Consider the following 23,929-nt stretch of genomic DNA (forward strand, 5'->3'; position numbering starts at 1 on the left):
ATACGATATATAATTTATCAACATATGCCCAATCTAAGCAGCCCCACACATGTGCGAGCAATTAGGCAATAGAACAGTTGCTAACACAAGCACCTTCTGATAGATGACACTCTAAATGTAAGGCCAAACCATGGCAAACATGACTCAAGGAACTGCAGTATCAATCAGATGAGCAGTGGCCTTTACTGTCACCTCCATTGATTAAACACATTGTTTGGAGTATTTGAAATGTGTTGCCAAACTGAAGTCTGTAGACGATTGTGCTGTTTACTGTGTAGGTTCAGAGGGGCGACAATTCCTCTCACAAATGATACACTGTGTCACAAAAAAGAGTATATTGCCGACAGAATAAGGGGTCACAGTCAATGGATGTCTATATTTAAACCATATGTAAAAATATTTTGTCTATAGCATCCACAAGAGATCCGCAGAGCAAGCCCTTGTTGCTCAGAAGACTTAGTTGTGTTTTATGTGTGTATCAGACTTTGGACAGATAGCAAAGACTGAGAAAATGTTGACATGCACTACAATAAGAATTATAGAGCTATAAAATTAGAATAGCCTAGATAAATTTGTCTTTTGATGAAAAATGTTTGAGTTCTTGTTGAAATTGAAGCGTTTGAATGCAGACGTGTAAATTTGAGGGCATTTTTAAGATGTATGCGGTGAGGTCTTTTTCTCGGAAGAAAAACTTGAGATGCAGGGGACTTAAAGTGAAAGGCTCAATTTTATCTTACTAGAAAAACAATTAAAGATTTAAATATATCTCGAGTAATTCAAAGGTTTGGTTCTGTACAATTTTTTATAAATGTCTTTGTTTTTTTATGTGTGAAGCAGCATTTATTTAATGAAAGATACAATATATTATAAAATAAAAAATAATAATAATAAATTGAAAAATACAATAATATTTTGAAATATTACTACAATTTAAAATATTAGTTTTTTACTTAAAAAATAAAAAATGTATTTCTGTGATGAAAATCCTAATTTTTAGCATCATTATCTAGCCTTCAGTGTCACATTCTAATATTCTGATTTAACACTCAAGAAACATTTCTCCTTATTATTAATGTTGGAAACAACTGTGCAGCTTAATATCTTTTTGGAAACAATGCTACATATTTCTCTCTCTCTCTCTCTCTCTCTCTCTCTCTTCAAGATTATTTGATGAATAGGGAGTTCAAAAGAACACCATTTATTTGCAATATAAATCTTTTGTAACATATCAAATGCCTTCACTGTTGTTGTCATATATAGCATATATAGTGTGCATGTTAAAACAGAAAACGTTAGTTGCAATAAGGACAACCTAACATATTTTTTTTTTTAATGAAATAATCTACACTAGAACAAAACAAATCTCAAAATAAAGTCTGAAATGGCTGAATTAATAGCACAATAGACACTAACTACAGTGTGTGAGGCTGTCAGATCCAAGAAAGAAAAGTGGAAATAAAGTTGTCAGGTGAAAAAACCTGGACCGACATGTGTCACTTTAATTCCAGCGCATCTGGCCGATGGTTGAGATCCACTGTCCAGCACGACTGTCTGAATTGAGTCCTTCTGATCTTAATAAAAGTGAAAATCCTTCAGCTCCACAGCTGGGGACCCTCTACAGTATGCAATCCTGAATCTGACATTTTTTTTTCTTTTTTCTTTTTTTTTCTGGAGGACACTTCACTTTATGGCACACTTGCTGTTGTGCAATGAATTTAATGGGGGTTCTGATTGGTGGACATCATAGATGACATCATTTTAATGATACTTTAATGTTATTTTGCCATCCTTCAATCAGCAAAAGCTTAGTCTATTTTCCTTCTTGAACATTAGAAGACCTGCTTTTGCTCATCTTATAGGGATCGGTTTAACGTTGATCAGCTTCCCGGGACTTGAAAGAGAGAATGCACAGAACTCCAGGCATGTGGAACAATCAGTGTTAAGAGCAAGATAGCTCTCCCGTTGGCCCCGTTCTCAACTTTGACCCCTGACCTCTTGGCACACGCGCTGCTGTAAATAAAGCTGAAGAGAGGCCTCCCCACCTAATTTCCTTTGGTCTCATATTTAAACACCAATCCTTCTGACTGTTCTGTAACCAGGGGATAAACATCTCCTCACGTGGACCAGGTTCTCACCACGACCACTCAGGAAATCCAGAGAGAGGAGATATACACAATAGAAATTGTGTTTGACAAGTTAAATTCAGCGGGTCTAGACAAGTCCTTGGCTGTATAGTCAAAGCGAGATGTAAACTATTGCTGAAATGAGGAGGGGTGTATGGAATTGCTACTGCCATGACAAGCTGATTCATAAAATCATTATTGCCATAATTTAGTTACAGTCTGTGATTTCATGGTTTAAGATGTTATTGCACCTAGTTGCACCAGTTGTGATTACATTTATGGCATGATGACACACCATTAGAGACCATCGCTTTTGTTTCAGTCGTAACATTCACTTCAGTTCAGTTTTTACAGCAGGACACGGTTCCAAATCAATGCTGAGGGAAACCAGCCAGAGAGGAAAACCCCAGAAAATCACCACAAATCTGTGTGCCAAAATGAAAAGGAGGAAATATTATTTTCCAGTAAATAAAATGACGAATAAGCCCATGAAAATTATTTTAAATAAGCTGATATTATGTAGCTATATATATATATATATATATATATATATATATATATATATATTTAGATATATATATATATTTACTTAGGCTATATTAAGTCCGTTTCGTACAGGCTCACTACAAGACTATTTCGGCGTCTTCTTTTACGCCGCTGAGTAAATAAATATTATAAGCTAGGTGTGGATTGTTGGCTTCATTTTATGTTGTATATTTTTACGTTATGTTGCTCAGTGTGGGAAGGATGACCCATATTTCATTAAGCTGTTCACAACGAATTTATCTCTGACCAGGATATACACACTCAGCATTTGAGTTATCTATATCAACACGAGATAATAACGCAGCTTTAAACGTGTTTCTATATTGCAGATGTAAAGTTTTATTTTACAGAAACACATAAACGTAATATCCTTACCAAAACATTTTTATAAGCAGCTAAATACTCGCTATTTATGATTTAAAACAGCAAGAACAATTCAATTTTTGGTTTAACGGAAATTTAAGATGGTTTATGAGGTGAAACACATTTTGTAATACATTGTTTCCCAACAGAAATAGCCTTCCTGTACATATAGGGTACTTAATGCCGTCCTGAACGAATTGTGCACTAAAACCAGCCTTTTATTTTCAAACATAACTAGCCTAGGCTATATCTGGATACGTGCAGCAGTCGACATAAAATAAAAAAGAAAATAAAAGAAGGAGAAACAAAACGGATTGGAAGGTCTTATTAAAATAATTCCATTATCGAAAGGAATGAGATGAAACGCAAGGGCACTGGGCGTCGCGTTATTGCAGGTATTGTTGTGCCTGTGGCTTCTCCTCCAGCAGCGTAATTCTCTTCATCAATACTGCAGTGAGATCGTTACGCCGCTGACATTGATAAATGACCACCAAACTACAGCATTTTCTCACCAGTACTGCAGGCTAAAGAAACACAAACTGGAGGTCGAAATAAGTAGGGAAACGTCTGCAGGAGCAGTCTTAGCTAAGATATCAAACCGCATGAGAAAAACCATTTGAAAATGTCACCGCGAAATTGCGTTTAAAAGATGCTGGAGATGAAGAAAGTGCGCGGGGTTTGTGTTTCTGAAAAATTACACGCGGTACAGCCGCCTGATTTGGAAATATTGAATTAATGTGATTTATTTCTGCACATGTTGCCTCAAACATTTTACAAAAGAGCTCTACACAAATTGTAATACCTTCTTAGATGGTTTTAGGGAGTAGATACGGTTATGAAATGATTATTTTACACTTTCTTATGCCCCTTTCAGGAGACGGTATTTATGCAGTATTAAAATTCTCAGTTTTTGTATTCTATTGTGATTTATTTAATAATTGTTTGATGCACACGTCTGATATTTACACATATAGAGTAATTTTTGAGATGACTGGGTTCGCGTTTCATTTTTTGAACGGACAAATTATTTAATGATCAGCCTAAATAAATACGTTGTTGCACAGTTGCATTTTATCTGCAAAATAAAAATGGGTATCTATATCTATAATTTTAACTGTGTATCGCGTCAGTAGGCTATGGATTCAATGCATGAAATAACATTCAAAGCAAGAGATTTAACATTTTGAAAATGAAGCATTTATTACAAGAATTCGACTTTTGACTGTGTAGAAATACTATACTGCTTTAAAAGACTCCTAAAAGGAAAATGGACAGAGCGGGAGAATCGATCAAGCTTATCAGTACATCAACAAACATATAATCGACTTTTTCCATCGAGAAAAGCAAGAGTGAGAACGGACCAAAACGTACAACAATATCCCACCTCCATTTTTAAAGGATCTCGACTGAATGCCTGTTTGACATTGATGTGTTTTACAAATAACATTTACATAATTATGTACAATGGAACTTCTCTAGTGGTTTAAAAACTCCTCCAGGCATATTTAGCCTCTCCAAATCGACAAATAAACGCACAACTCATTTCCTAAGCTATGCTTTTCAAAACATCTCATGTGGGGAAGACTTTGTGGTTTCACATACTGGAATTTGTGTCAGATGTGCGCCATAATGATCCCATCAAGGGGTTTAATTTCCTTCAATCTTTGTAGAATCATAAATGCAAAGGTCTAAAAACTATCAATGACACAAACCCAAACAGAATATTTCCCAAATAAACAAAACAAAACAAAAATCATACACTCACATTTCAGTTCTTGAGGGCTTTTAGCATCTTTTACTTGATTCCACATTTAAATGCATTTAATATGAGCGTGTGCACTTGTGCATGAGGAGGTATGGAATATTTGCGTCTGGGGCGGCCACTCTGTGGTTGAGCAAAAGTTCACATATGGTGTGGTCCCCGTGCTTCTTGACGATATAACAAGAATAAATAAATAATTTAAAAAGAAAAGATCTCCAATTGTCTTTTCAGAAGTCTCTCTTTTGGCACAAATGCTTCAAGTCTGTTTTTGTAATGTTGGTGCTCCTGCAGACAGTCCTTTGGCTGGAGATATGATGGTCAGATGATGAGGGGTCCGTGAGAGATTTGGGAGGTGGCGTGAAGACAGGAGGTGATCGGACAGGGATGTGATCAGGTGAAGATGAATGTGACGTGACTCCTCATGCCTCTGGCCAGCACTGGGACTATTCCTGAGGCCACCATCAAAACCTAAAACACAGAGTGAAAAATACAATATTAAGAGATTTATTCACTAACAAAAACATTGTGAAAGCATAAAAAGGAATATTCTGGGTATGTGCTGATTATTTATATATATATATATATATATATATATATATATATATATATATATATATATATATACACACTGTAAAAAAATGTATTTATGTCGCTCTTTTTTCTTTGAAATAAGCAAAAATCTGGGTTACAGTAAGGCACTTGCAATAGATGTGAATCTGTAATTGTTAAAATGCTTTTTTTGTAACTTTTCAGCAGTACACTGAAAAAAAAGTAGTTTAGAAACAATTTTCACACAGAAACTGATAGGAAATTTCACAAATAATTACAAAAGAAATAGCAAGTAACATTGAATTAAATATGGAAAATTTGAAGTAGAAAGAAATGTTTTTTGTAAAACACTCCAATAAACTCCAATAAAATTTACAACTTTGAAAAAAGTGTATAGCCACAAGATATAGACAATAGACGTTTATTTGATTTTAATGTGAACAAATTACTAATAACCTTTTCTGAGTAAAGATATATACAATTTTACCATTAGATGTCAACATGTAATGTCTAAAACCCTAAAACAACCCTTAAAAATTACTACTTACTACTGCTTTACAGCTAACATTATATATATATATATATATATATATATATATATATATATATATATATATATATATATATATATATATATATAATATTTTTTCCACTTTACAGAACCTTTCATGCAATGGAAAGATTCAATGACGTTAAAAGTTCTTTATGGAACCATTAATTCAAATAAAGAACCTTCATTTTTAAGAGTGTAAATGCCTTACTGTATCCTCCATTTGTCCTTTATTTGTATTTATTTTTAAAGAAATGATTTTTTTGTGTGATTAACAACCTCAAATGCTTTCGATTAAACTTAACTTGTACCCAATTCAAAACATACCTTTGAAAAAGCATACACCTGCCTCTAAAATCATAAATGTGTCTCTATCCGCTTTACGCAGGAAAACAGATCTTCATAATGATCCCAACGATCCACCAGCATATGGTGTTTAACCAGAGCGAATTAAGGACGGGGAAACATTCCTCTAAATGACGCAATTACAGTAACGACTCGATGATAATTCAATCAAAAAAAGGTAGGATTAAATAGTCTGGAAATTATTTAGTCTGCGTGTAAGCCGGAGCTCCTGATATCTCTATGTGTCTGCGGCTTCGGTGGGGGGTGTTAACCTCCGCTCACCTCCCCGCTCCTCTCCCTTCATTAGCAGAGGCTGAGGTTGTTATTTGAGAGGAAAGGGCTGTGTTGGCACGATTGGAGAACTGGATGCGGTGCCTATTTACATATAAAGAGCTCTATTAATCAAGGTAAGTGTCATTATGGAGGGGCTCATTGGGCAGCACAGTGTGGGTATTAAATAAAATTCTCCATGCCAGGCCGCCCGCGGCGAGCGATACGTCTTGATTTGTGGACTGTCAGAGACAGGCAGCGAAGATGGAGCCGGGGAAAGAAGGTGCGTGCGCGTGTGCGTGTGAGGGGGGGTCGTCAGAGAGCGAATTGCCACCATAATCAGATTTCACACGCCGAGTGAAAGGAGAAAGAGAGGGGATGTTCTAAGTAGCAAAGCGTTTCCTTACGTTTATGGTTTGGGAAGCGGGGAGGCATTTACATGTAGTGCCACTGTCCATCCATACCCATGTTCATACCCATTCCTCCCATGGGACCTGCGAGACGGAGACAGGAAATTAAAGAACAATAAAACTCATGCAAATGCTTTCAACATTTTTATAACACCACTAAAAATGACTAACATGCGATTATAATCAAAGTGCAACATACCGCCAGGCCGGAGACCCATGTGTTGTTGGCCGTCAAGCACAAAGCCGCCCATAGGCTGACCATCAGGGCTGTAAGCGCTTCCTTGACTTACTAAACACACAAAAACACAACTTATATGTGATATATGCTCAAATTGTGTATATAGTGATTGTAAAGATGGTATAAAATAAGCCATCGCTTTACCTGCTCTGTTAGACTGATCAATCATGGGCTGCACGATTCTTCTTCGAGCATTGATAAACCTGTCAAAGAGAAGACAGGGAACACATTTACTAAATCTATTTATATTACTGACCGCCCACAGTATATTTTACTCTTATTTAAACACTCTGGACTTTTACTACTGTGAGCTTTTTGCTATGATTTACTGCAAAATATCCCTTAATGCAGTGCGATTTCTCCTGGGCCTTTGGGTTAATGGACCTGTCAGGAGTCCACAAAAAAGCTAATGTACTGTTTTAGCGCCAGACCAAAGAAATAGTCTAATTTATAATGTAAACAAGCAGAGGTTTTAACACCTTTTACAAATAGCGTGTGAGAAACATTTGGTGAATTTTATAGTAGCAGATGATCAAAACAAATAGATTTATTTGATTTGTGGTGTATTTTTCCTTTCCTCATCAAGTCTAAAGATAACCTCTGTTTTTTAGACTTGCTTTAATTGTGCTTCTTGCTGCAATATATTAGCGAATCAAGTAAAGGGGTCATTGCTCAATAAATATTCAATTGATATAGCATTGGCCTTGTAGCCTCAGGGTATGATTAGCCTAACTGCTTTTCAGACACTAATATGCTTCAGCAGCCCATAACAGAGAGGTAGGAAATGCCCCTGACATGCACTGGGGGAAGGACTTACTCATAGACAATGAGTCTTAGCCAAATGTTTGTGAGCGCCTTATTTTGTTGCAGTAAACACATAATAGCATATGTTAAAAAACATTGAAAACAAAGCTAAAAAGAGTAAAATAATATAAAAATTACAATTACTATTGGCAATGATTATAGATATCAAAGTTGTCTGCTAAAGAATAGTGTTGATTGTAGTAGTGTATGCTGTCCAAAATTAATGTTAATATGACAGTATATTTTATAAATTAAGAAAACAGAAGTATCTAAATTGTATGGTGTAAATGCATACAGAATTAAATCTTATACATGATTAAAACTTAATATTGAAATGTCATGAAAAAGGAAAAGAACCTAAATGTAAAACTTAATTCTAAAAATAAATTGAAAATATACATATATATCATTAAAGTCAAAATTCAACTGATGTATTTAGGCAGAGATATCAAAGTTGTCTGAGTATGCTATCAAAAATGAAAACATATATGTAAAGTTATATGGTTTAAAATGCATAAAAATTAAAAATGTCATGAAAGAGGAAAAAAAACTAGATTTGCAACTTAAAACATAAATTTAAACTTAAATTTAAAAATTAAAATTTATATTGCCAACGATAATAGATACCAATTGTCTGCTTAAGATTATTGTTGATTTGTAGCCATATGGAATTATGCTATCCAACCAAATATATAGAAAGGGTCCTCTCAATCTGCAATCCTCCATATCATACATTCACATTCTAAAAATGAAACTTGAGTGCCACATATGTGTAATTCAATAACATCTTTTACAAACAAGATGGTTACAAAATGAATAAACATTCAGGAGAACTCTGGTGACCGAACAGCATTCTGGAATGCTCCGACATAACATTTGACAACTTTTCTAAAAGTCCCTCTGAGACCCTGAGCAAACCTCATCATTGCTCCTATTCTTACTTTTATTTGTCTCATTGGGGCTTTGAACAGCGTCTAATAATAGTGTGAGAAATCAGGATCACCGGACTTGAAATGGAAATGTTAGAGATCCCTAACCCTGACTTCTTAGTGCTGAGAGGTCAAGCTGGCAAGTCAAAAGTCAAAGGTCAAAGGTTACTCACCAGTTATTCACTTGTAAGATGGTGAGGCCTGTATCCTGCGCTAGCTGCTTCTTCTGCTCTTCAGAAGGGTAGGGGTGCTGCAAGACAGAATCAACAAGAAAAATTATATTAATGTGTAAAAAACTTCTGCATTTAATAGCACTGCTCTCTGATGATCCATAAAACGATAATGAATGGAACATGCAAATGTCTTTATTTTTAACAGTTGTGTTTTTCTCCTTGAAGTCTCCATCAATAAAGCAAATCAAGATGACCTGACTTTTTTTCTTTAAAACTAATCTGTTTAAATGACTAATGACCTCAAGTGTCAAATCTACCCGCCCCATGCGAGACTGCGGGCAAAAACGTGGATCCCATATGACTCTTTCAGGAAATTACATCGTTATATATGATAGACTTCCCAGATGCAGCCCCGAGTTCGAGAATTTCCCTGCGTCTTATTGGCTGAGCGCTCGTGGTTTTGTTTGACATTATTTGACATTACTTGACAAATGATCGAGTGGGTGTGAAAGAGAGACAATGGAGAGTTTTGTTTAGGGTTGAATAGGGCTTGGCCCTTGGTGGCCCCTGGCCCCTGATCCTCTTGCTCTCACTGTGAGTGCAGAGGTAGGGCAGCAGATGGCAGGCAGGGGTGAATGTATAGACAGCGCAGGGTCGTGGGTGTGCACCAATTTTGGCACTGTCACGGCCTCACCTCCCGTGGTCAGTGGTGAAGGATGAGTCCTGTTACATGTCTCGTTCCCTCTCTCTCACACACTGACAGAGATTTCCCTGCTCACCTCCTGGCTTGCTAGCTGTCATTGTGCTGATGAATGAGTGTAAGCTCCGCCCCTTTTCTACACAACCCAGTGATGGTCGACTGTGAGCTGTGCTCTGGGATCCATCTTTAAACTCTTATCACAAAGCTCTCAGCAGGTTGCGCCGTGATTGTTCGCTAAAGTTTAGCGAGGAACCTACGTGCTCAAAAGATTGAAGCAAGCTCGCTTTCAAAGACTCACTCATATTTGCATGAATTCCACTTATGTCTATTAAGAAGCCCCCTCCTTGTCCCCATTTGCATGCCAAAGGAGATCTCTCTATCTCTTCCCAGTACAACTAACAGTTATAACTGTAATGTTCCACTGAATCTTAATGTTCCACCTTTCTTTAAGATTGGCAGCATAGGGGGTCTTTATCGCGGTCCTCTGAATAGGTCACAAAAGATGGAGGCTTAGACCATATGTAAGAGCCCCCCCATCTCAAACGTCGCACACTGGCTCAAAGTAGAACCCGACAAAACGTAATCCTGCAGCTTTTATTCAGCCCTGACCCCAAATGAATGCATGATCGCCTGGGTGTTGCAATGGGGGCCATTCAGAGGCCAAAGTCCCCTCTAAAACCTTTTCGTCAGAGGACACATCCTGCAATGGGAAACACTTTTGCTTCACAAATCGCTCTGAAAAGGAGCTGGGAACAGAGAGAGGATAATTCAATTAGGCTCTCTTTTTGTATCTCTATACTCTAAAGGTGGGTAAAAGGGAAAGGATTACTATGTGTACAGGACCTGTGTAGCCCTTAGAAAGTGCTGGAATTCTGAAAGAGAATGGAAAACAGGAAGACGCAAGAGAATGGTGGGAATTTGAGGAGGTGGGCCGGTGAAAATGTGTCGAAATTCGAGGTTGAGAATGCCACAAATCAACCCAAAACCAGCAAGTTTTGGGTAAACGTACTCAACCCGTGGGCGAATATGGCCCTTGGTTTTGACAGGCGAAATAGATGGGAGGGCTGAGAGACAGATAATAACACACCCTGCTAGTTTTAATGCAGTTTGGATGCAGGTCGCTGAGCTGAGAACAGTGGAATTGAGCTAATTCGCCAAGAGACGCGGTTGGACACTCTGCCCCGTTTTCCAAAGGCTTCCAACTTCCGACCGGAAGATCTGAGAGTGTCTTACCGTGAGATGCTGGAAGAGCCATGCCCGCATGATGTTGGTCGCCACTTTGGGGAAGATTAATATTTTTCTCTTCTTCTGCCGTTTCTTGTCTTGGTCGTCCTCGTCCCCTGTTCCCGGAGATGCCAAGCTGTTATCCAAGCCATCTCCTGATAAACAACAGCGTGAAAGCAGGGCGAGAGAGAGAGAGAAAACAAAAGAAGAAAGTCACTTTAATGAGATAAAACATCACCTTCAGTTGTTTATTCAGACCGATCACCAGTGCCACTCACAAACACGATGTGAAAGAGCCACGCAGGGGGGCTTGTTTTGATTAGCAACAGTAACACAAGGACTGCGGCGAGCAGGAGTATCCATGCAGTGAGAGGGAACGCTAATCAACAGAGCGAGATCTCTCTTGCTCTCTCTCGCTGTCTCAATGTCAGAGATCTCGAGGAAAGCTCTGCACCAACCCCAGTGCTATTAATTCAATGTGAGTTCTGTCTTTGACATGGGGTAATGAATGTCCAGGCTCTATGCTTGAGTGGGGAATGGAGACTTGGCACTGCAAAGAGAATATCTGATCTGAATTAGCACTCAAAATAAAGTCGAAAAAACTTGGGAAAAACATAAATAAAGCAAAGCCTGTTAGCGGTTGTTGAGAAAACGTGTTAGACTTTAGAAGTTAGTAACTGGTATGCAGTGCAGGGACAGAAGATATAATGCTAAACCGCTAATTTACCGCTTACAGCAGCCTCACTGCAAGACTGAACTAAGTTTAGTTAGTGGTCACGTACAAACACTACAGCTAAATACAGTCATCATTTCCTATAAAAACGCCTGTTCAAAGCATACACAGAATATGATTAAAAGCTTACTTTAGTTATTTACTGAAGCTCATGCGATCTCTGGGAATCAAACCTTTGACCACAAGGTTTTTAGCACTATATATAATTTGCGCTTTAGGAATGTATGCTCAATTTTGTGTGTGTGTGTGTGTCTATAGAATATATATATATATATATATATATATATATATATATATATATATATATATATAGTGTGTTTTTTTTTTTGTGTATATATATATATAAAATTAAAAATATGATTACTGTAATTTTCTAATTTTTAAAGAGTAAAATGTTAACAATATTTAATTGCATAAATAACTAGGTTTATATATATTTGTAAACACACACACACACACACACACACACACACACACACACATATATATATATATATATATCACCTATTCAAAATAAATAAATAAATAAATACATGGATACATACTTGCTATAATAAAATTTAATATAAAAAATATATGATTTTTGAAGAAATGAAATGAGCAAAAGTAATTGCTTGACTACTTGTAACATTTTTTATTTATTATACATAATGTCAAATGTGAGAAGTCGAAGCATTCATAAAAATACTAGTTTCCAACTTGTAGATGAGAGTTTGATAATCATTTTTTTTTTGCTTTTCGAAAACGCGTAATTACAGTAATTCCGACATGACGTGAATAAGGCATTTACTGTAAGATCAATTGATGCTTAACAAACAATGCTTTTTGAACTGTGAGCTCTCTGATAACATCAAGCCTGCTTTCATTCCATTACCATCCAATCTAGTTTAAGATCAGAGCCAGGCAGGAGGCCGCTTTTAAACTAAGGTTTCCGTCTTGTCCTCCTCCCCACCCTCCTTTCTCTTTCTTTCTTTCTATCCCTCTCTCCCGCTTCCATTAACTGTGCATCAGGCAAGATGATTTACTTTTAACAGTCATGCTTATTTTTCTTGCCCTGAGGGTAGAGATGCCTTGAAAGCCTGCCCGGAGGGTGTGTGAATAATGTATCTGAGGGACTCCTCCCCGGAGGCGGGACAGGAACCCTACTTTTCTTAAGATTGGCCCTGCTGTGTCTCCTTGTTTTTGGGGATGCATCAATCAAAGGCGACTGTATGCGCCATATTCATGCATTAATATTTCAGTTAATGAATAATGACATTTGAATATAAGAAGGGGGGTGGTAGATGGACTTCAGGCTGGCTGACTGATGCCATAATCAAAATGCAAGTCAAGGGCAGGGCAGTGGTCTCACACTGTCTGTCTCTACACAACACAGACCGCTGTTTCTTCTCATTATGCTTTCAGGAGTTTGCATGTTTACCACAGACTTAACTGCCTGAGACCAAAAGGGTTTATTGTGAACATGAAGAAAATTTAATAGAAAGTATTATGTTCTGAAAAACTAAAAACAAAGAGAAGAGGAAAGAAATAATATAAACAGAAGAGAAAAGAAAAGAATAACAGAAAACATGAATATGTGGTGTGTTTATGAAGTCAAATATCAAAATATAAGTGAGACTAAAAAGTGATATATTATATTTAAAACAATTTAAAAGGGATTTAAAAAATTAGAACAATGAAATGGAATATACAGAAAAGAAAAGAAAAGAAAAGAAAAGAAAAGAAAAGAAAAGAAAAGAGTGAGCTTTTCAGTTTGTTTAAAAATGTTAGCAAAAAATGTTAGCAACACTTGACAATATTTAGTAATATACTTAGTAATATTTTATATTCAGAACAATTGAAAAGGGAAGAAAATTAAATCTGAAAATTAATATTTTAATAAATTATAAGAAAATAGATGCTTTAATTGTGTTAATGAAAATCAAATATCAAAAAGAAAAAAAGATGACTATAAAATGGAACAATAATGTGTGGATATGTGAGGTGATGTTTTACTTGTGTTTATGAAATTCATATTTCAACAATAGAATTGCATGAAACAAATTAATTAAAAAAGTAACATTAAAGAAAAGAAAGTAAAAACTGAAAATGAAACTGTATAAAAGGAAATATAGGAAATAAGAAAAAAGAAAAAAAGTTTTCAGTGTGTTTATAAATATCAAATATGTGCTAAATAATGATAAAAAGGACAAAAACTGTATAGTATAAACTGTAAAATATATAAACTGATGACTTTTAGGGATGAAAAGTGAAAGGTGAAATTATAGTAAGAAAAGAAAAGAAAAGAAAAGAAAAGAAAAGAAAAGAAAAGAAAAGAAAAGGTGAAAACGATAGATAAAGAGAGCTGGGCGAGATCCTTACATCTAAGGAAGACTCAAACACTCTCTTCCCCCCCTTCTCCTCGAGCCTCTCTCCTCCTGTTCCAGAAAACGAAGGCCGCAGGGCTGATCCAACCCGACGCTAATCGCTTCTGACTGTTCCCTGGCAACTTGGCCCATGCAGCCTGTGTGACTGCACTCTCTTTAAAGGCTGCTGCTCTCTGCAGCTCCCTGAGCCCTACCTCACTCCCCGAACCCGGAGTCTGCACGCGCAGCGCAGAGGGGGGCCAGAGCAGCCTGGAGGAAGGCTGGAGTAAGCCCTCGGGCTGTTTAGAGAAAGACAGCACCCTAAGACATGGAGAAGAAGAGGCTTCTGGCTTCCTTTTTTTCACTTTCCCTCATACATATAAAGCAAAACTTCTGAAGGGGTTCTGCGGAGAGATGCATATAAAAGAAGTCGAATTTTTCCTTCAAACCGACCCTGACGGCATCCGTGTCACATCACGGTACCTTCAGCGTCCGAGAGATGACAAGGTCCAAAGCTAAAACGCTGGTAATTAGATGAACTGGAGATAGATGAATGTCCCGGAGACAAAGGGGCCCGGCGCAAACTAGCCGGGTCTGATGACTGCCACCCCACACGCATCACAGAATAAATCCTGTTTGCTTGCTTAATGAGCTCACCATGACCTCAATCTATCACGAACTATACTTCTCCAAAGGGGCCATAATTCTGACTACTGGACGCAACAGACTGGATAATTACTGGACGAACGCAGATGATTTTGTTCTCGCTAATCGTTTCGCTTAAAGCATATTGATTAGATGCTCTTATCCTCTTGTCCCCCGTGGCCATGATATGATCTGGAGGACCATGGGATTGGACCACAGTTGGGTGGTATTGACGGCTAAAACGCAGAGGCATCGGCTCTTGACACTTGTTGTTGGTCCACTCCACTTCATGCTGGGATTTAACCTCCACTGAAGGTTCAGATATAGATGTAAACATCCTGTCTCAGTGTCTTTCAGCAGGCTTTGAGGTGAACACTGGCCTGGAATGTCCTGCAGCTTCCCTTTGTTCCCTTTCGGCCTTTGTGATGGACATTCCTAGGCTCTGCACTCCCACCAACATGCACATGTTTAGGATAGCTGTGGAAAACCCCCCACGACCATCCCAAACTCACCCTGAGGTGAGTCAGCAGATCTTAAAAACATTTGGAGCACCTCTCTTTTATTCTTAACCTAGCATGAAGGTTTCTCAACAAGAGCAACTTCTACTGATGTGCAGGCAACAAAGAGACCCCCCTACAAGAGACAGGTGCTTTGAAGAGCCCCGGTGATCCTTTGGACTCGAGTTTGGGTGACTGACGTAACACCCCCCGTTCACTTGTAATGGAAAAGGTGTTTGCTTTACCGATCTCTTGAATGATAAAGGGAGGAACACTGATCCAAAGTGGCTCCTGGAGGAGCAGCAGGTAGATGTCCCTGATCCTAACCCAAGCTCTGCCTCTGATCACCCCAGATATCAACCCTCTATTGTGACCGGTATTTGAAGTGCTCTGTCCTTCAGGCCGGCAGGGGTCATTCCTCTTCCCCTTCTTCAATGCACGCTCTTTGGGGTCAAAAGGCCGTGTGCCTTGGATGTCCTCCCACTGTTTTTTAAAAAAAGCCTGGTGTGGGGAAAATGCCGCCACCCTGATGCTTTTCTCTCTTTTATACCGAGTAGCATTGCAGAAACACTACTGGCATTGCTGTTATGCTAAACATTTTAAAGATGTCTTTCACACTAAGGCTGAATTGTCAAAGAATTACAATCTGGCTGCTGGTTTTTGGTTCTGGTTTCTCTTGTCTGGAAGAACATCCTGCTTTGTGCTGCATAATGGCCAGGCTATTGATGTCTGATGGTTAAAAGGAGGTGAGAATCCCTGAAGGCTATTTTAACTGAAGCAATTATACAAAAACAGGTCGTAAAAAAAATAAAGTAATTAAATAAAAATTCCCTAAAAAGGTAAACAGTGTTAAAGGACAATAAATATGGAGTGGCAGGTCGCAATATAAATTAAGAAAAAAAAAAGTGACATGCAAATGGTAGATCTGGTAAATTAAATTAGACCATCAACCTTTCAAGAACATTAAACACCTATTGTGTCCACAGGAAAATCATAAAACCAGCTCTGCGAACCATCGCAATGATGACACGAACAATGACACATGACGTTGATTAGTAAACACTGTTTACACCCATAGTTGTAATGTAATATGAATATAAAAGAATGAATTCTGCAAAATACTACAGGAAATAAGTGCAATATACACTGCAAGTGTATAAGTGCTGTTTAACTTTTTTTATATACATTCAGTGATTAATAAGATTATTGACTTGAATAAAACTAATTTAGATGTCAACATTTTTAAGTTAGCATTTTTTTTTCAGTATGTAATGTATAAGCATAATTTAAATGAGTTAAGATGACAGTGTTAGTCTTTTTAACAAAACATATTATGCTTCAGGTTGATTCAGATAGTTAACCCTTATGTATAACCCTTATGTATAAACACAATTTAAAATCCAGCCTCAAGAGAAAATACTACTTGAAGCCTGGATTACAAATTAAGATGACAGCATAAAGCATTTTTAACAATGCATATTATGATGTAATAGCAAAATTGATAGGATTTCCTACCTAGTTCACTGCAGTTGTCTCCGCTCTGAGAGGCATGTCCCCCGCTGGAGGGTCCTGGGGTGCCGACTGAGGGAGTAGAGTGAGCGTCATCCATGTCTCTCCAGGATGCTGGATTCTGAGGTTCAGGTACATGAACATCCAGAGATTAGTAATGCTAGCACATACACATGCTCTTTTTAAAACAGCAAGTTTTTTTTAACAGCTAGTTACCATGTCTGTACTGAAATATTAGTCTGATCAAATTAAAGACAGCATAAACGTACGATCTAGACAAACTAGGAACACTTTTCCTAACACAAGACCTATGAAACCTCAACCAGGCTAACTGCTTCTCCTGATGTCCGACCGTAAATGCTTACAAGAAACCAGCAGCATCCCCTTTTTATCCAGAACAGGGTACAAAGCACTTAGACGGGCACAACATGAAGGCAAACAGCAGCCGTTCCTCTTCAGGCCCTTAGCGTCAGCTGTTTGCCTGATGGTGATCAGCTAAAGAGCTCTAAGAAGGCCAGAATAAGCTCCTACAACAATAAAGCTGTGTGAATAAGACCCTTCACTGTTTTCTCATTAGGACACACAAAAGCAGTCTGTGTGTTTAGGTGTGTGCGTGTGCTGTTAATAACGTTTCAGAAGGCCACTGTCTCCCTTCATCACCTAATTCAAATTGTTTTGTGTCACACTGCACACTTGTAAATCGATAAGACATTACAGAAGCATCAATAAAAGATTACAGTATCATCAAGTGTACAAAGGTACATATTCATCAAATAAACTTCAGCTGACCAAGTGAATGTTTGACGGTTAGACCTCAGCATCTGTGGTTCAGATCTATTTACAGGAATGGTGTGGATGGGAAAAGTCATCTAATGATGGGAAATAGAAGGACTGTAATGTAGGAACTATTACTGGCATTTAACATACGTTCAAATCATCTAAACGGCTGTTTTATTCTGTATTTTTAATGTGGAGAAAGCCTCTCTCTTCCCATTTTGACCTGGAACAGAACTAAGCAGAATGTAAAGTTCTGTTCTTCTTAATTCTGTGGTTTTGTTCCTGTGACAGGGGATGGTGCGTTGATAATAGGAAGCACAACTGTAAAGAACACACTGTTGGTCTCTGAGTGAAAAAAAGACTCCCCTCCTGCTTGACAATAACAATCCAATCAGTTCAAAGACAATAGTGCATTCACGTGCAAATGTAACGTTGATCATTAGGGCTAACAGAGGGCTGGACAGTGGGGGGGAAACCTGACCCTTAGCAACACCTGCACCCAACACGACGGGCTTCATCAACATGATCATCATCATCATACCTCTTCTTAAATAAGATATGTCCTGGGGCAATGCCTTAATGATTCATATCAGTGCAAAGAGAGATGGATTTAGATTATGTTGTTTAAATAAATTAGCATATGCAACTAAGTAATTACTCCTCTTTCTTTCTTACTCTCTCTTTATGACTAAAATATATTGTGGAGATGAATAATGGAGGAAGCTAAAAAGACAAAAAAGCAAATGCATGGCTACAAATGTTAAGATTAAAATATAAGTACAATACAAAATAAATGGCATCTGGACTTGCAGTCTTTTCTTTGTTGGAAACCTCACTAATGTTCCTTCTTAAAATGCCTGTATTGCAAATGCAAACAGCTCCACTATTTAATTGGCCTGATTTACGATCTCAAAGAAAGCCAATTAAAACTCACGTGATCTGCGAGATTTGTCGAGGATCCTGAGAGGTCGTCGAAGTCGGACTTGCATCCATCCCGATCATCAATTACCAGGTCAATGGGCATTTTGCCCTTCAAACAGCTAATATACCGATGGCAGAAGTTGTCGCAAAGCTCGTGCACCTGATTCAAACCCGAAAAAAAAGAAGAAAAAAATCAGTTTGTAATTTTTTTTTTAACAATATAGGCTAAAATTATAATAATGCAACATGATAATAAAATAATTAACATACCTTTTCAAGTTCTAAAAGATGGAATCGTAATACTTGTATTGACTGTATCATCTAAGGAGAGAGTAAAATAATGCATGAAATATTTCAACAAAAATAGCAACATTGACAACAACCGAAAATAATTAGCCAATAATAGTAACAATAATGATAATGGGTTAATAATAATATTAAGCTAATAAAAAACTTCAAACATCAAAACATCAAACATCGTTGGTTATTCTATACGCGCGAGAAATCACACTCGAATCAAAAACTTGGCACGTCTGATATTGTGCTGGCTTTGTAATGTTATGACAATAGCAGAAGTGTAAATAGGTTCCTCTAGAGACGACGCTTTGAGGGAGCCCTGGGCAAAGACCCCCACGCCCTCTGATAACACGCGGCCTCATAAATCACTAAAGCTTGCTTTCTTTCCCTCAAAGAATCCTCACATGGAGCTTTGAAGCGACTTTACCTGGAACAAATTCTGCGCGTAACAGCATCTCATACTTACCAAATTATCCAACTCTGGATTAGAAGAAAATAACGGCTTCTCTGCCCGAATCTGTAAAAATGTCACACGTTTGTCAATTATTATTATTATTTTTTTTCAACAAATACCCCAAACGCAAATAACAGTTTTAGGTCTCCCACCAATATTTAACTTAATCGGGATGACCAAACATTTATTTAAACCGTTTATATATATATATATATATATATATATATATATATATATATATATATATATTTTAATCAATAAGTTACCTGTTTGGCAAACACAGCGATGTCCTCGTTAAATGAATCTGACGAGCACACATCTCCTCCAGCGACTCCAGGCTCTCTCGGTGTGCATGTGGCCAGCTCGCACTTCTCAAACACCAGCGCCAGAAGCGGGAATAACGGGTGCTCAAGATTCAACATAAACATCTGCATAAACTTACAGATCAGAACACTATATCAATGACCGAGCAATCATTCTGTGACAGTATTGGAGTTTTATTGCTACTTTGACGGCCACATAGTTGCACTCGGTTAGATAGCGACTAATGGGGCGCTATAATTTTTATAATAAAAATGAAACATTATTTTAAACTTTAAAAAAGCCGCGCATTATTTACATGTCACAGGTGAATTTATTATATGCTTAACTATCAGACACTTTTCTTTAAGATCGTATATGCAAAGAATACATTAACTGACTGTAATAAAGTACAAATAATTGCATTGTTAAATACGGTGCAATAATGCAGCACGCCATTTGAACAATTAAAGATTGTGTTAACTATTGTATTAAGCATGGCTGCAATAAAGTAGCTACCCATAAATTTGGTCCTTGTCTCGTTTAAGTGCGTCGTTGACAGCCGAGCCCATGCTGCTGGGCATGATGCTGTGCGGTGCGTGGGCCCCGTAGTGCTGGTTGGCATGTGGCGGTGGCCCGTGGTTCAAATGATGAACCTGCGGCAGGGGCCGAGGCGCGTGCGGATCCCCGTACATGGACGTCGGGACCCCAACTCCATCCATACCGCCACCATAGTGGGCAAGGTCTTCGTACTGCATCAGACAGAAACGGCATCATAGGCAACTCAAAAACACACACACACACGTGTTTACCTAATATAGCTTTATACGAATAGTAAAAACAAGCTATGAGCAAACTTTACGACTCAAGTTGTGTAGGCGGTGGATTTGTAAGAGAACGTACCCGTTGAGCCATCAGCATATGAAGCTTCTGATGATGTTAAGTGCAAAATGTGATCTTATCCAACGAGGAAGCAATTTGAGTGATTTAATTCCTTTTGTGCATCCGGTTTAAGAGGACTGAGCTGTCGGTAATCCGTTGAGATGATAGAGCATGTCCTGTGAGGAGTTTCTGATCGCTTCCTTTTCAGCCGCTTTTAGTTTTTGAGCAATTCGACAGTTTAACGGATAGACTACTTGAATATAGGTTTAGAAATATTTGCTTCCACTAGAACCTTCTGACTAACTAATGCAATTTACCCGTCACAGACTTCCTGTAGTCAGAAGAACCTTTCCAAATTCTGGGATGTTCGTGTCTGGCAGGGCAAACACTGCGAGGAAAAACTACCCGGATCTCATGGTCCCTCTTTGCGACCCACGCTTTGCCTCGACTGGGATTGTGTTGGTGATTTGGAGCAGGTTCCTCCTGAAGAGACTGAACCCCTGATGACTGAGCCTGGGAAGCGTGGTGGGTGTTACCAGCTCGACACCTCTACATAAAGCAAGAGAAAGAAGAGCGCAATGACCACGAGCTGCCAGCGAGTGTTCACATTGGATACGCGCACAGATGACGCACCACCATCCTCTGCGTTTTGTTACTAGGGGTGGAGTGTCTTTATTTTTAAAAGTGCTAAAATCAGATCAGTGCACTGGGAATGGACCTTATTTCAACAAATTGCTGAGCATCACCGCATTTGAGCCTTCGAAAATATATTTAGCACAGACTATAAATTGTGACTGTCTCGTTGTTTAACTGTCCTTCATAAATTAGTTATTGCATTTAAACAGTGAAGTTAAATAAATACGTTTACGCGTTTCATTTTAGTTTTTGTTTTAGCTTTTGTAAGTATATTTGTAAATATGACTTAAAATATAATACATTTATTAGATGTCTTTTTCTCCTTTAGTAATGAAAGAAACTGTCTAAACATGCGTTCAATTTCATGTTAAGCTATAGCTTCACGCTGTTTTTTATATATAAATTTTTAAAGGAAACAATTGTTAATGTGTGGAACAAAAATGAATTTTAAATGGGAAACTATAAAAGCCGTGCAGTTATACATCTTCCTCTTATTCCAAGCGCTTTTGCGCATAAATGACACTGAGGGAATTCTGCACGACTGTCTCATCATCATATTTAAACGCCTATAAAGGAAACGAGATCGACCGGGATGAAAACACAAGCTAAACTGGTGTACAGAAAACATTTAATTTGCTTCGCATTTAACAATTTAAATTGACTTTGAATTGTAATTTTTATCATTTTATTATTTATGGTTTAAATCAAATAGCCTCATGTAGGCTATTAACAAAAGAAAATTAAAAGATAAACTTAGCACATATTTTAGAAATTATATTTATTTAATTTAAATATAACATTTTATCGGTGATACACAGTGATAGAAACAACAAATGCTACTTTTGGTCAAATATTAAACAGCTTTCCTCTTTAGTAGGCTAAGGTATACACATAGTTTTTAACTTGTGTAATATTTGTAAAATGTAATATTTTATTTTACTTTCATTTGTTATATTAAATCCCGTTTATTTGTTTACTTAAAAAAAAAAAAAAAAAAAAAGGAATGCTGGCATTTGGGCATTTAATTCAAAAATCTTCCGAAAGCGTATTATTGCGAGGATGCGCTGAAAAATAAGGTTAAAAGGTCTGTGAGTGTTGTTTATGTAAGATGCATTTCTTCAAAACACACGCCGAGAATAGCCTAACAAATATATTCCCATATACACTTTTGCAGTGCGGCATCATAATAATAAATTAATTTAATTTAGATAAACGGAATTCTGATAAGCGTCATCTTTAATATCAATGTCAGTCATTTAAATACAGATATATAGATATTAACTATTTAAGAAAGAAACAGCTTTTGCAACTAAAATAAGAACTTATTTGAATAATGTTTTTTTTTGTTGTAATGAGGCTATTTTAATTGTTAAAAAGAAAATCCTAAATTTGTCATAAACATTTTCAACACGATTTTTAAACTACCTTTAAATGTCAGTGTTCGTCGCCTATGTTGGTGTGATGATAATCCGCTTTAATTTCAAAAGTATTGACCTTTGCTTGACCCGTCAGGATGTGTGCTTGAACCGCACGATACTTTTCTTCTACTTCTTCAGATCCGGCGAGAGTCCTGCAAACCTGCCGCTGGGCTCCAGTTTCACGTGTGCTGTGCTTTCCAGCGCAACAATCAATTTCAAAGTCACTCTACCTTCTATCCCCACCTAGCGGTGCATCTGTCTTTGAAAACCACCGTGCAAAGTCTGCACGAGGAGAACGAGCTCGCATTTGAATTCTCTCACTGGAGCCTCATTTGTCGATGGAAAACCAAACATATTTAACAAAAAAGCAATAGGCGATATCAGAGTTAAACACCACAAACGCAAACACGCTCAAACGCGTGGTGCATCGACAAGAAAATGCAAAACGCGATCACAAAATAAATAAATATCAACCACATAAAAAAATCAAAATAAACATTGCGCATACTTGAAAAGGACTCTGAAATAATTGCAAATGTGCACTTAAATGTTCCAAGGCAAAGGATGAGAGAGCATTGCATGATGAGGTCGTTTATTTACTTTTCAGGAGAGATGGGAAAGTTCCTTGCTTTCATCAGTCTGTACATAATCTCGCGCGCCCCTATTTGAAAAGCAGCGCGCGTGAATTATTAAAGGCATACATTTGAATTATAAATACGCTAATGATACCGACACGGGCTGAGCGCCCCATGCCTGAGGCTAAATTCTTCCGATGCACATTATTTCTTGGCACTCCGACTTCATTTCCTCTCTCCTTTCTCTTTCACTTCTCCTCCTCCTTTGTATTTCGCTCCCCGCTTACAGTATGCATGGAAGATGCTGACTGATTCATGCTGTCACCCGGCCTGCTTTAAACTGTAATGAGTTACCATAGTCTGAGCCTGTATGCATCCTCAAAAACCTAGTTGCACAATCTCCTGCCAGCCCCCCAAAACAAGCACGCACGCACACACACACACACACACACACACACACACACACACACACACACAGACAGGCCTGGCAGAGAATCAGACATCATCCTCTGCTGTCCTGAACATCATTAGCATTGTCAGGACAGGGTGAAGCGCATGCATGGCCCAAACACTCCCTCTCTCTCTCCTTTGTGGCTGCTGATAAATATGTACATATTCGATATATGCATGTATATATGCAGGCCGTGCACGCTTCAAAATAGGTGTCCGGAAGGGATGACAATGTAGTGACCTGTATCTCACACGCTGCACATGTGGAACAAGATTTATTGAGCACTGTCATTTTGCTGGCAGGATGCGGTGTGTGTACATCCAGTGTGTCTTCTGCAAGAGAGTACAGGAGCAGCCCTGTACAAACATCACAATGTGTGTAGGACTGGGGGAGTAAAGCCAGCGCATTCCAGCTCAATGACTTACAGCGCATGTGCTGACAGCCTGACCTCACCAAAAAGAGATTCTCTCCAGCCTCTCATAAAGAAGCCTTATCCTCCCTCC

The 23,929-nt window shown here is 37.9% G+C and overlaps 1 protein-coding gene across 3 annotated transcripts; it reads right to left on the reverse strand.

The window, feature by feature from the left end:
- Nucleotides 1-4,206: 4,206 nt before the first annotated feature.
- On the reverse strand, nucleotides 4,207-22,611 carry meis2b (Meis homeobox 2b). Of its 3 annotated transcripts, none has more exons than XM_042746657.1 (13): nucleotides 22,477-22,611; nucleotides 20,368-20,895; nucleotides 19,984-20,216; nucleotides 19,431-19,572; nucleotides 19,177-19,227; nucleotides 18,684-18,734; nucleotides 18,427-18,573; nucleotides 16,722-16,836; nucleotides 10,996-11,141; nucleotides 9,063-9,139; nucleotides 7,118-7,359; nucleotides 6,916-7,002; nucleotides 4,207-5,262 (listed from the first exon to the last, which is right to left on the reverse strand). In XM_042746657.1, the coding sequence occupies exons 2-12, from the start codon at nucleotides 20,383-20,385 to the stop codon at nucleotides 6,944-6,946; spliced, it is 1,281 nt and encodes a 426-aa protein (XP_042602591.1). In that variant the 5' UTR covers nucleotides 20,386-20,895; nucleotides 22,477-22,611; the 3' UTR covers nucleotides 4,207-5,262; nucleotides 6,916-6,943. The 3 variants fall into 3 exon arrangements, with proteins under 3 accessions (XP_042602591.1, XP_042602592.1, XP_042602590.1); XM_042746658.1 differs by lacking the exon at nucleotides 22,477-22,611 and having other exon boundaries at nucleotides 7,118-7,207; nucleotides 7,301-7,359; nucleotides 20,368-20,987; XM_042746656.1 differs by lacking the exon at nucleotides 22,477-22,611 and having other exon boundaries at nucleotides 20,368-20,995.
- Nucleotides 22,612-23,929: the final 1,318 nt, after the last annotated feature.

This window comes from Cyprinus carpio, chromosome B20, assembly GCF_018340385.1.
Source record: "Cyprinus carpio isolate SPL01 chromosome B20, ASM1834038v1, whole genome shotgun sequence".
Taxonomy (NCBI): domain Eukaryota; kingdom Metazoa; phylum Chordata; class Actinopteri; order Cypriniformes; family Cyprinidae; genus Cyprinus; species Cyprinus carpio.